A 12,178-nucleotide genomic window follows, 5' to 3' on the forward strand; every position below is an offset into this window, starting at 1 on the left:
TTCTCTGGCTTTTGGAAAGGCGGTGGTGTTGCTTTTGAAATGAAAACAGTTTGTTTCTTTATGGAAAGCACCTAGTCTGATCCTCCTGTCAGGTAGGAAGCCTCCCCTCCCACAACCATTTCCATTGCTTCCAACCCACCAGTTCTAAGTGTCTCACACAGGCTGACAAGTGGGTGGTGGGAGAGAGTGGCACTGGTGAGTCCCTGCTGATGCTACAGCCTGTGTGTGTACAATGCCAAAGGCACAGTGCCCAGCCCAGATGAGATGAACTAGCTGGCAAGACATCTCACTCCATCTGTGAAACAGCAAGAACAAGTCTTGTGTTAATAGACAGTAAGTGACCCGGCAAGGCCAGGACCTGAGTCTGAGTCTTGACAGAGCTGCTAAAAAAGGAATTCAGAATGACATAATGAGCTACACTTTCAATGACATGATCTGATGAAGTCCCTGCCTCCAACTATGGACCACAGGCACATGCTTACACACAAACACACAGGCACACACATACAGAGACATACACACAAAGACAGACAGACACACATGCACATGTGTGTATGCAGGCACACATACACAGAGAAAGATAGAAACACACACACAGAGAGACACATACACGCATGCATGTGCACACACACAGCTGAAAAGCAGGAGCCTGCTCCTTTTCCTGGTCAGGCTTCCTAACAATTGGTCAATCCCTGGAATGCAAGGATCCTGGGACTTTCTCCTGAGCCTTCCCCCATGCCCCTGAGCCCCCACTGCTGTCCATCTCAGACCTTCCTCTCATCTCCCCATCCCCAACACCCTCTATGCACCATCCCTTCCCATGTCCTTGCTTTCCTTCCCATTGAGAAAGGTCTCTCTGTCCACGAGTGAGCGTGGGCTGGCAAAGTCAGTGTCCTTGCATAAAAGCCTCACTGAGTCTCTGAGAGGCTTGGAACCCAGACAGAATGGAATTGCTCCCTATTTTCTTTGCAACTGAGAAAACATGCACAAACACAAGAGCATATTTATTGCAATAATTCTATCCCAAAGTTTTTAAGAAGAAGAAGAAATAAAGTTAGTTTTGCCGCCCACTCCGCACCAGCCCCCTCCCTTTCATTCCTTCACATTTCCTGGTCTAAGCCAGGGAGAAAAACAGAGCCAGCCCAAGGCCCACAGAGCACCATTGCGTCCCAGACAATGTCCAGCTTGTTCGGAGAGCGAGGGAAGAAACACAACTCCGAAACATACACAAGACTTCCAAGTGAAGGGTGTTCTGAGGGAGGAACAGGCTAGCTTTGTGTCTGGGTCTTGGGTAAAGGTTGCTCTGCAAACACACCTCAGGCTGATCTTCCCTGACCCTCCAGGAAACCATTTCCTAGCCCTGACTCGTCAACTGATCTTGAACAAGAGCCCCTCTCCAACTCTGTCTCCTCAAAGTGCCAGACCTGGGGCCCCAGAAATTTATTTTTTAAGGTTAGTATCTAAGTCAGAAAATCCCTAAGGAGAAGCAAGGGGACATTTCTCAGAACTGTGGAACTTTCCAGACTTCCTACAGCATGGGGGTGATGTGCCCTCAGCCACACAGACAGGCCTTTCATTTCTCAGGCATGGGTCGAGGATGGATGGTCAAAAATGTCAAACTCCAGAGACAGGAAAGGGACATCTTGATCTGGGCCCAGAATGTTCCTCCCCAGGCACCCCTAAATGGAAATGTCACTGTCTCCACTCCCCACAATCTTGATGCTCCTAAGGGTGCTGAGCCCTGATCCCTGCGCTGGCCCAGCCTATGGTGACTAAGCAGAGAGCGACACCTGCTGGACGGTCGGACTCCAACAGATCTGAGGTTGAAGTGTGGAGTCCAGGGGTCCTGTCTCCATGAAGGATGCTCTCTGTGGCTCCTTCTGTCCCCTTCTGTCCTTTACCACTGCCCCATCCCCCAAGGTTTACTTTCTCCTTCTTAGACCAAAAATAAATGCTGCTGTCACTGAACATGGGAACACGGGGTCACACAGTACAGGTCTCAGAAGGTGGGTGTGACATGGTTGTGTACCCTCCAAGGCAGTGGTACCATGAGATCCAGACTGTTTCTACATGCAGCTGGCTGAAGGCCACTGCTCCAGATAACAACTTGATAAATTCAGTTATGCTTGCTGAATGGAATTGGGAGACCCTATGGTTCAGGGGAGAGTTTTAAGTGGTGGTTGCAACAGATCTGTGTACATAGATGGCAACTGACCAACTGATGAAAATCAGAAAAGCTTGATGTCTAATTCACGTGGCCATAAGAAGGCCACAGGACCCTTAGGTTCTCACCTTGTCCTTGTTCATCTCACGGCCTAATCAAGAGCTGTCTTCCTGATTCTAGCCAGGGCCTTGAATCTTTCCTAAAAACTTGACACATGATTCTGGCTAAAATATACAAGGTTCCTGAATTTGAAGTGGGTGTGTCATCCTCAGATTCTGTCAGGGAAGCTAGATCATTTGTCATTTCTCTGCATCTGAAGGGTCGTATTAGGGTTCTTTAAAGAAACAACTCTCTCTCCCTTCTTCCCTTTCTCCCCTCACCTCCCTCTCCCTCCCCCCTTTTACTCCCCCTCTCCCCATCTCTTCCTCCACCAATCTTCATTCCTCCCTTCTCCCTCCTCCCTCCTCTCTCTCCCTCTCCTATGTCGTTAGTGTGCTTGAGCATATCTTAAGTGGTTCAATCACTCAGCACAGCTGTTACTACGTGTGCACACATGTGTGCACGTGTGTACGTGTGAGTCACTGGGTATCGAGCATGCTAGGAAAACACTTGAGCACTGATGCAATTAAGATACACTGTAAATGCTAAGGGTCTAAGGGTCTGGGGTTGCTTTGTGAGTCCATGGTGGACTCTTTCAATTATAATGTTTCTGATAAGCAGTAATACATGCTAAAATAATGACACAAAGTATAGTATGGGAAATACATTGAAACCTCCATGTATTGTCATTACCAAGTCTCATGCACTCCGTACATAATTATGTTCCCCATACTTTCATATGTTGGCATTCAGTAGATTGGTTTGCACTGTCATCATTGCTGACAGGTGAGAAATGTATCATACTGGGACAGTCCACTGTCTCTAGGCAATGGCGAGTTTTCCGCCTCCACTATAATCTTATTGTTCTATGTGCGTTCCACCACTGACCAATCACTTCATTTCAGCAGAGGGCATCCCCTTGCATGACTCTGTGTGTGTCTGTGTGTGTCCGAGGGAAAGGGAGAGAATACAAACAATACAAGTGGAGGCTCTGTGGGTCCCCAGAGCTGCTGAGACTCACAAGGAGGCCAGAGCATCTGGTTGCACATCTTCAACTTGAAGCTCCACATGTTCACACCCCAGAAAAAGATGACCCTTCAGGGCAAGTCCAAAGGGAGAAGAAAATCAGCCAGAAGGCCATCAGGGAAGAAGTCTCTCTCCCTCTTAGAGAGGGTCCTTTCTTTGTTAAAGCCTTCCAGTGGTTGGCTGTGACCCACTGAGGAGGGGAGGCCATCTAGGCCTACAGATTCCAGTGTTTATGCAAATCCGCTCACAGATATATGCAGAACAGTGTATAAACCTGAGCATCTATGGTCCACCTGGCACATATCACTAGCTATCACTGGAATTCATTAGGACGAATCTCCACTGGCTAGAAGATGGGAGGCCCAATGTACCAACCCTCTTGGAATTAAGCTAAGAAAGGCTGAGGATTCTGAGGAAAGGATTTCTTAGTGAAAACTGTCCAAACCATGGCAGCCTCATGCTGTGCAATGTGACTGCAGAGCCTTGGGCATGAATGGTATTACAGTATCTCTTCCTTAACTATCCTGTGCCTAAAGTGTCTGCTATCTCTTCCAGCTGAACTATGACCACTTTACTCTTGGTCTTTGTGACTCTGAGGGTCATCGCTGCAGTGATCTCAGAAGAAATTCCAGGTGAGAACAGTTCTATGCCTGGCTCCTTTATTCAGTGGGGGCTGGGTTCTGAGTACAGGATACAACTTTGTTTTGGGACACAGTCCCTGCTCCCTCTTCTTTTGGTCTTTTCATGGCCCTTTCTAGATGTAGTAGGAAGACACGCGCATGCACACACACACACACACACACACACACACACACACACACAAAACCTACTACAAATGCATCTACTACTGAATGCCCTCAGCAAGGAGAGTTGCTCAACCTCCTTCACAGAACCCTCAGGGATCTCATTCAGAACCACTGCACAGTGTGAATGGGGTAGAGAGAAGACATGGGGAGCCAGAGGGGGAGCACGGGTGGGATCACCCAAGAGGAGAAAAGAACATGAGGAACAACAGTGAAAAGACTGGCTTTCCTCTAGAAGTGAGGGCACAGCCCTGGTGTGAGTTCCCCACCCCTGACTCAAGGGACAAGTGAAGAACTTTACATGTGGTGTGGGGATCTGGGACTCAAGGGCTGAACAGTCTGTGAGAGCTCTCAAACAGTGGGGAGGGCGATAAGAGAAGGCTTGTTCCTGGTGGTGGGAACAAGAGGAGGCTTGGGCACCTCCCTCCCCCAACCCACTGTATGCCAGTGCAAAACTCCAGGACTTCAAGGTCATGGAACAAGAATTTCCATGGTCAAATGGAAAGACACACAGTGTTTTATTCACTCACATACTGGCCTGATTCACAGCTTTTGAATATGTAGATGTGGTTATCTAGACCTCCAATGATGCTCAGAGATCCATGAATATCCAGCCCCTAGCCATCACCTGAGGAGATGTGTCCACATCAGCAAAACAGTCTACTAGGGTTGGCTGAGAGCTTTGACACCCACCAAGGTGGACTGAGCAGTGGCCTCTGGCTATCCCCTGAGGACCACTACTACAGAGCCAAGCTGTGGCCAGTGGCGTCAGGGCTGGGCAGCAGATGGAGGTGTTTGTGGAGAGATGGTGGAATCTGTCCAGACATCAAAAGGTCCAGGCTGGACTCCAGACATTCCTGGTTCCCCTATCCTTACCCTGCTATGTCTCTACCAGCCACAACTATCCTAAACATTTTTATTTCAACCTGTAGTGTCTCTTAAAAGGAAGGGTTCTAAAAATTTAAGACCTGCCATGAAAGGTGCTGTGTGGAAGACTGTTTCTCTCTCTCCCATGCCAACAGAATTCAGGAAACACCATGTCTTCTCCATGGACACACTCCATAATTTTTATGTTGTCTTGTCCTACCCAGTCCCATATTTCCAGATCTGACTCTACAGGTTAAAAAAAAAAAAAAAAAAAGACCTCCTGTTCTCCCCCAGTCTTCTCATCCTTTACTTTAAAAGCTTTGCCCTTCTACAAGGTCCAGTTAAAGCCCAAAGCAGACCTCCCTGAATGAGATATATCTGTCTTTGAAGTCAGTCTCAAGTTTAAAGGCTATGGAGAATTTTGTAATTCTAATAATTATTACTCCCAATGTGTAGGACAGTCTCTGCCTCTGTGAGAAAATGTCTCAGGAAAACAGCTTGTCTGTAGCAAGGCAGAAACACCATGCCTTAAGGACAGTGGAGGGGAGAGGTTCACCTCACGGGAAACAGAAAGACACGGGGGCAGTGGGGAGAGACAGAGAGACAGAGAGGCAAAGAGAGAAAGACAGAAATAGAAAGACAGAGGCAGAGAGACAGACAGGGAGGCAGGGAGGCTGGGGGCAGGACTGTGAACAAGGTATCCCTTTCAAAGTCGCACCTGCAGTGATTTATCTCCCTCCTGTGAGGCAGCACATCCCAACCCAGTCACCTCTCCTAATACCGCCAAACCTTACACACACAAACCTTTGGTGGAGAAGTAATCATATCCAAAATAAATACTCCTATATATTTTTCCAAAATCTCTGAATCAAACATATCACTACTCTAAGAGTCCTGTTTATCTAGGGGTTGGCATCCCCTCTAGGTGTCTAAGGTTTAAGATCTCTTGAATGCTCTTCTGGAACTATTTTTTTGGGGGGGGGCTCTGAATTTTGTCTTAGGGTTGGGAGATCAGAGGCCTTCAGAGATGCTGGTCTGGAGAGGGTGTTGTGAGGCTCCCTGGGAATCCCCAGGTTCCCACATGGAGGGCTGGATGTTGGCCTCTTGGATGACTGCATTTCCAGGCCTGGGGAAGGGAGGCAGAGACTTGTGGTCTCTATAATTCCTAACACATCTATCTGTCCTCCCACCTTTCCTCACAGACCATGACAACTCACTGAGCGTGAGCATCCCTCAACCATCCCCACTGAAGGTCCTCCTAGGGACTTCCCTCACCATCCCCTGCTACTTCATCGACCCCATGCATCCTGTGACCACTGCCCCCTCCACTGCCCCCCTCACCCCAAGAATCAAGTGGAGCCGTGTTTCCAAGGAAAAAGAGGTGGTACTGCTGGTGGCCACCGAAGGACAGGTTCGAGTCAACAGCATCTACCAAGACAAGGTGTCACTCCCCAACTATCCAGCCATCCCCAGCGATGCCACCTTGGAGATCCAGAACCTTCGCTCCAATGACTCTGGGATCTATCGATGTGAAGTGATGCATGGCATCGAGGACAGCGAAGCCACCCTGGAGGTCATAGTAAAAGGTGAAGGGCCTCCCACTGGGGACGCCATGTTGCCTGTAGACAGAACTAAAATGATGTCCTCAGCAGTGTGGACCTTGGTAACTAGCTCTCCCACTCAGTCCCTCTGCATGCCCATTTACTCCTTATCTTCCCCTATTGTGGGACTGACTGGCAAAAGCTGTTCTCTGTAGGATTGAGACTCTAGGAGTGGGGCACATAAATACATCCTGGTATTGGCAGCTTATGTGCCAACAATCTTTCACTTGTTGGGTATATCAGTGTGTCTTGCTGCTGTGATTGGATACCTGGCAGGAGTCCACATGAGGGAGGAAGGTCACATGAGTGAGGAAAGCATTACTCTGGGTCACAGTTTGAGGGGATACAGTCCACCATGGTGGGGGCAAGATGGCAGAAGGAGTATGAGGCAGCTGATCATGTTGCACCGACAGTCAGGAGGCAGAAAGATGAAGCCCAGTGCTCACCCAGCTCACTCTCTCTTTTTTTCTTCACCCTGGGACCCCAAACCATGGGATGGTACCACCTACCTTCAGGATGGGTCTTGCCTCTTCAGTAAAACCCTCACAGGCATACCCAGAGGTATGTCTCCTACCTCACAGAGGGCCTTGTGAGTGTGCCCATTTTGCACCTAAGCAACTGAGTTGATGACATTTCTGCCAAGACCCTAGAATGAGTGAAAGTGGGTTCCTAACACGCCATCCAGGGATCTTCCCTGCCCCCCTCCTCCACTCTTTATTCTCAGCTTCGGAGGCCAAAGAAATGATGGAAGATTCACTTCTTGATCTCCTTTGTCTCTAAAAGATCTTGTTAGGATGACCCTGAGCTACTGGAGACCTGGAACCCTCTGTGTCCCATTCCCTGGATTGGGGGTGGGGTAGGGGGAGGGATTAGAGTCCTGGAATGACAAAAAGAAAATCACAAGGAGACAGTTTTTGCCTTCATTCCAAAAACTTTCTTATTGTCAGAATTATTATAGGTGTTTTAAAAGGAATGCCTTGTGAGGGGGTGGTGAGCACCCTGTTAAGGTGGTGGGGTAGGTTGGTGAGGAGACAGGGTTCCAGCAAGAGCAAACTTCAGTAGCTGAGGATCTATTGGCAGCTGATCTGATGGCTTCTAGGGGAGGAAGTACCAGTTTTCTTTAAGGGTACAGACCCTGGTAGGTTGACTGTACTCCAGTAGATGGCCCCACACCCAGGAATACACAGGCAGCACAAGTTGGACTCAGTGGGGGGGGTGCTTAGGGGTATAGCTGGAAGGGGTCAAGGAGAGAAGCTGGGGTACATATAATCAAAATACATTTTAAGTATGTATGAAATTATCAAATTAATAAAAACAATTATAATAAACTATGTCAGCCTAGACCAGGTAGTGGCCAAGGTCCCCTAGATCCTTGTCACCATTTCTCAAGGGCTTCAATAACCAGACCTCACACTTAACCTGCTCTCCCTCTGGTCCACCTGTCCCACAGGTATTGTGTTCCACTACAGAGCTATTTCCACACGCTACACTCTAGACTTTGACCGAGCACAGCGGGCTTGCCTACAGAACAGCGCCATCATTGCCACCCCAGAACAACTGCAGGCTGCCTATGAGGATGGCTTCCACCAATGCGATGCAGGCTGGCTGGCTGACCAGACAGTCAGGTAAGACCCCAACCCCCAGAAGAAAAACTGTCAGAGCTGAGAGCCAAGTACCAGAGGCCTAGCAGAATGAGGCAGATGATGGGGTGGGACAATGACCTGCACTGAGCCGGTACGAACATGATCCTCTGGCCAGTCTAGGGTCCAGCCTTGTCAACATACATACCCAGTGTCCCTTCCCAGGTCCCCATTATTCACTCTCCCAGGAGAAGACAATACCAGAGACCTTGTTCTGAACTCCACTACCCTCTCTGCCTGTTTTTCCTCTTGATGTTTCTTTGCTTCTGTTTGTTTGTCAGTTTTTAACTTGGAGTTTTATTTATTTGTATTTATTGCCTTTTATTTATATTTATATTGCCTGTTCATATATATTATATTACAATACATATTACAACAATATATTATATATTGCATAGTATATAAAAATATATTATGTTTATATTGCCTGCTTACTTATATCCTTTTTTTTTTAAGAGGAGACATACATAAAGTGTCTAGAAACACCTTTTCTGAGTGAGTCCTAGGAGCCACATGGCAAAGCAGAACAGATCGAGGCCCACCTTAAGCATCCCAGTACAGTGTAGCGAGCCTGGGAAGGTAGACTATCCACCCCACGGGCATCCTAAAGGTAGCTTCAAAGCCAGCCCATAAGGCCTCAGGAAGACATCTGTATAAGCTGGAACAGGCTAGGGGATCTTAGGTCACAAGTTCACTGTTACAGTTTCACCTCTGCTGTTGAGATTAAACACTGATCAAAAGCAAGTTGGGGAAAAATGGATTTATTCCTGCTTCTTCCAGGTCACGGTCCATCACTGAGGTAAGTGAGGGCAGAAACACTTGGAGTTAGGAACCATGGAAGAATGCTGCTCATGGCTCACTGTCTGGCTCACAGTCTGGCTCACTCACAGGCTCACGCTCCATTAGCTTTCTTACACATCCCAGGCCCACCTGTCCAGGGGTGGTGTCATCCATGGTAGGCTGGGCTCTCCTACATTGATCAAAGCTCAAGGCCTCACAGACGTGGTCACAAGTTAATGTGAGCAGTCCCTCAATTGAGACTCCTCCAGATCACTCTAGACTGTGTCAAGTTAACAGCTGGAGCTAACCAGAAATGACACTTTCTACAAAAATTAGTAGACAAACAAAAAATAAGTAAGACAACAGTCTAATATGGCAAGAGTCCACGTACTGGCCTCGGGAAGAGCTAGATTCAAATCCCAACCCTGGAATTTGGAAGCTGTGTGTCCGCCAACAAATCGGTTCATATTTCTGGATCTTAGTTTAAGTGTAAATAGAGTCCAGCCCCTGCTTCACTTAGTGGACATAAGACTCAAGTGGTACCAAGTTGGCACCATGGCCAAATCCAAACCAACCCATTCTTTGTTTCAGTAAATACTGTTGTGTTGAAACTTAGCCACGTTCACTCAGTTACATGTTGTCTGTAAACGCTCCATGCTGCTACAGTAGATGATCTCCACAGGGGCCCATGGTTTGCCAAACCCACAAGATTCTGGCCTCTTATGTGGACTGTGTCTTCAGGGAGAGAGTGTTTGGTACCAAGAGCCCTTGGTAGCAGAGGCAGCCAGACTTGTGAGCAGCACTGAGACTACAGCTGGCATGCAGAGCAGACTTGGACAGAGGTAGTTTTATGCTTCTGTCTCCTCCTATGGAGGTGAAGGCTACAAGAACAGTGAGTTTGGGGTCCCCTCTGTTCCTAGTGTCACACTCCCACTTTGACTTCCCAACAGATACCCCATCCACACTCCCCGGGAAGGTTGCTATGGTGACAAGGACGAGTTCCCTGGAGTGAGAACCTATGGAATCCGGGACACCAATGAGACCTATGATGTGTACTGCTTCGCTGAGGAGATGGAGGGTGAGAAAGCCATTTCCCTGCAAGATGCCTTTTCCATCCCCATCACCACGATCACACTCAGGATAGCTACACAAGGCCTCCTCTGGGCCACGGCCCTCCCTCAGTCCTCTCCTGCCATGAACAGCAATGGTTTCTTGATGGAATCCATGCTATTCACTTTGAAGGGGTTCTCAGTGGCCACAGGCATCTGCAAACCATCTGATGCTACCACCAAACCCCAAATTCCAAAGCCCTCTGGGCCTGCCCCTCTTATCCGGGATCTCAGCATCCCTGGCCAACTCCTTCCTGTCTTAAGGCTCATGGTACCATCAAAGCCATGCTCAAGTCTGGGGTGTAGCTCAGTGGCAGACCCTGGGTTCTACCCCTACGCCACTCTAGAGCAGACACAACAGACACACATTTTCCAGCTACCCTCTCTCCACTTCCACCCCTCGCCCCAGCTTGAAGTCCTACCCTGAGCCTTTCGTTGAGTTGTTTGAGAGAGAAACCTGGTTGTTTCTTTCTTTTACAAGGGTACCAATTTTGAACATAGAGTTACCCTGCATGGCCTGTAGATGACACCCCTTTCCCATCTACCTCTCTGGAAACCCCACACACTCTCTGAATATACTTCTCATTGCTCCCCCGATATACCCTACATTTCTTACCACATGGCCTAACTTCCAGTTCTCATCTCAGTAGCCAAAGCCTCGATTAAGTAACAAGCATTTGTGTCCCCATGTTTGACTAACCCAAGACAAATTCAACAGTTCTTTTGTCTGAGCCATCACTAAGCAAAGACACCTGAAACGCAATAAATGATCAGAGATTCCCCACAACTCTACCCACCCTCAAGCACAACTCTTGCCAGTTTTAGGAAATATTGTTTAAAAGCTGGCAGACCCTAAATTATCCTATACTGGCCTGCTTGGGTACTACTGGTCCTCGTTTGGAAAGCAGTACTCTAAGGGATCAAAAAGTGGGGCCTGCTTTTCTCATCCGATTTTGAATTTGGGATGGTTTCCTAGGAATGGGTAGTGCCTGTATTAAAGGAAAGCTCCCCTAGTGGTGGAAAGGTGAGTAGCAACCAACTAGGCTTTCGCGATTTCGCAATCGCTCTACCCCTTGCTCTTTAGGCAGCTTTTTTTTTTTTTTTTTTTTTTTTTTTTTTAATTTGGGGAGGAAGAGGTCCTTGTTAGGAGATTGGTGTCATCCTACCCAAAAGTTCTGAAAGGAGTTGAGAGTGTGGAGTGACAGACAAGCCGTGAGAAACTAACGCAGAACCAAGGATAAAAAGATAAACCTCCGAGAAAAAATGTGGACCTCCTCCGAGAAAAAATGTGGACCTCTTGGGGACATAGGCAGCTTGGGATGTGACTGAAACCCTTACCCAGTGTGACGTGTCCTTCACAGGCGAGGTTTTTTATGCCACATCTCCGGAGAAATTCACCTTCCAGGAGGCTGCCAACGAGTGCCGGAGGCTGGGGGCACGCCTCGCCACCACAGGCCAGCTCTACCTGGCCTGGCAGGGGGGTATGGACATGTGCAGCGCTGGCTGGCTAGCGGACCGCAGCGTGCGCTACCCCATCTCCAAGGCTCGGCCCAACTGCGGAGGCAACCTCCTGGGAGTAAGGACTGTCTATCTGCATGCCAACCAGACAGGCTATCCTGATCCCTCATCCCGCTACGACGCCATCTGTTACACAGGTGAGGCTGGGGCTGAAGGTGGGAAGGGGGTTCTCGCCACCAAAATCAGATCCCAGTAAGGTCTTGGGAAGGGACCACTGAGTTTCTGAATCCCGTATTTTTATCCTGTCTTGGGTTTTCACTGCTTCTTAATGTAGAGACAATGGAGTCACAATGTATCCAGCCCAGTTTCATCAGATCCACACAGAACAGCGTTTAAAGTATATGCTTCTGAGTTTGAATCCCGACGCTTCCGGACAACGGCTCATTTCATATTTCACTTCGACAGCCCAGTCTTACATGAAGAGGGACACTCTCTCTCCCAAAAGCCTCTCTTCTCTTCCCTTTCCTCCCCTTCCCTTCCTTTCCCACTCCTCCCCTCCCCTCCTCTTCTCTCTTCTTCTTCTTCTTCTTCTTCTTCTTCTTCTTCTTCTTCTTCTTCTTCTTCTTCTTCT

At 48.3% G+C, this 12,178-nt stretch overlaps 1 protein-coding gene across 2 annotated transcripts in view; it reads left to right on the top strand.

The window, feature by feature from the left end:
* The window catches only part of Acan (aggrecan), a 64,960-nt gene that overhangs the window by 26,545 nt on the left and 26,237 nt on the right, over positions 1 to 12,178 (top strand). For both annotated transcript variants that reach the window (XM_031384339.1, XM_031384340.1), the window contains exons 2-6: positions 3,845 to 3,921; positions 6,162 to 6,545; positions 8,011 to 8,185; positions 9,931 to 10,058; positions 11,451 to 11,744. In XM_031384339.1, coding sequence (XP_031240199.1) covers positions 3,852 to 3,921; positions 6,162 to 6,545; positions 8,011 to 8,185; positions 9,931 to 10,058; positions 11,451 to 11,744 — 1,051 coding nt within the window. In that variant the 5' untranslated portion in view covers positions 3,845 to 3,851. The remainder of the gene's footprint in view (positions 1 to 3,844; positions 3,922 to 6,161; positions 6,546 to 8,010; positions 8,186 to 9,930; positions 10,059 to 11,450; positions 11,745 to 12,178) is intronic.

The sequence above is a fragment of the Mastomys coucha genome, unplaced genomic scaffold, assembly GCF_008632895.1.
Source record: "Mastomys coucha isolate ucsf_1 unplaced genomic scaffold, UCSF_Mcou_1 pScaffold21, whole genome shotgun sequence".
Classification (NCBI taxonomy): Eukaryota; Metazoa; Chordata; class Mammalia; order Rodentia; family Muridae; genus Mastomys; species Mastomys coucha.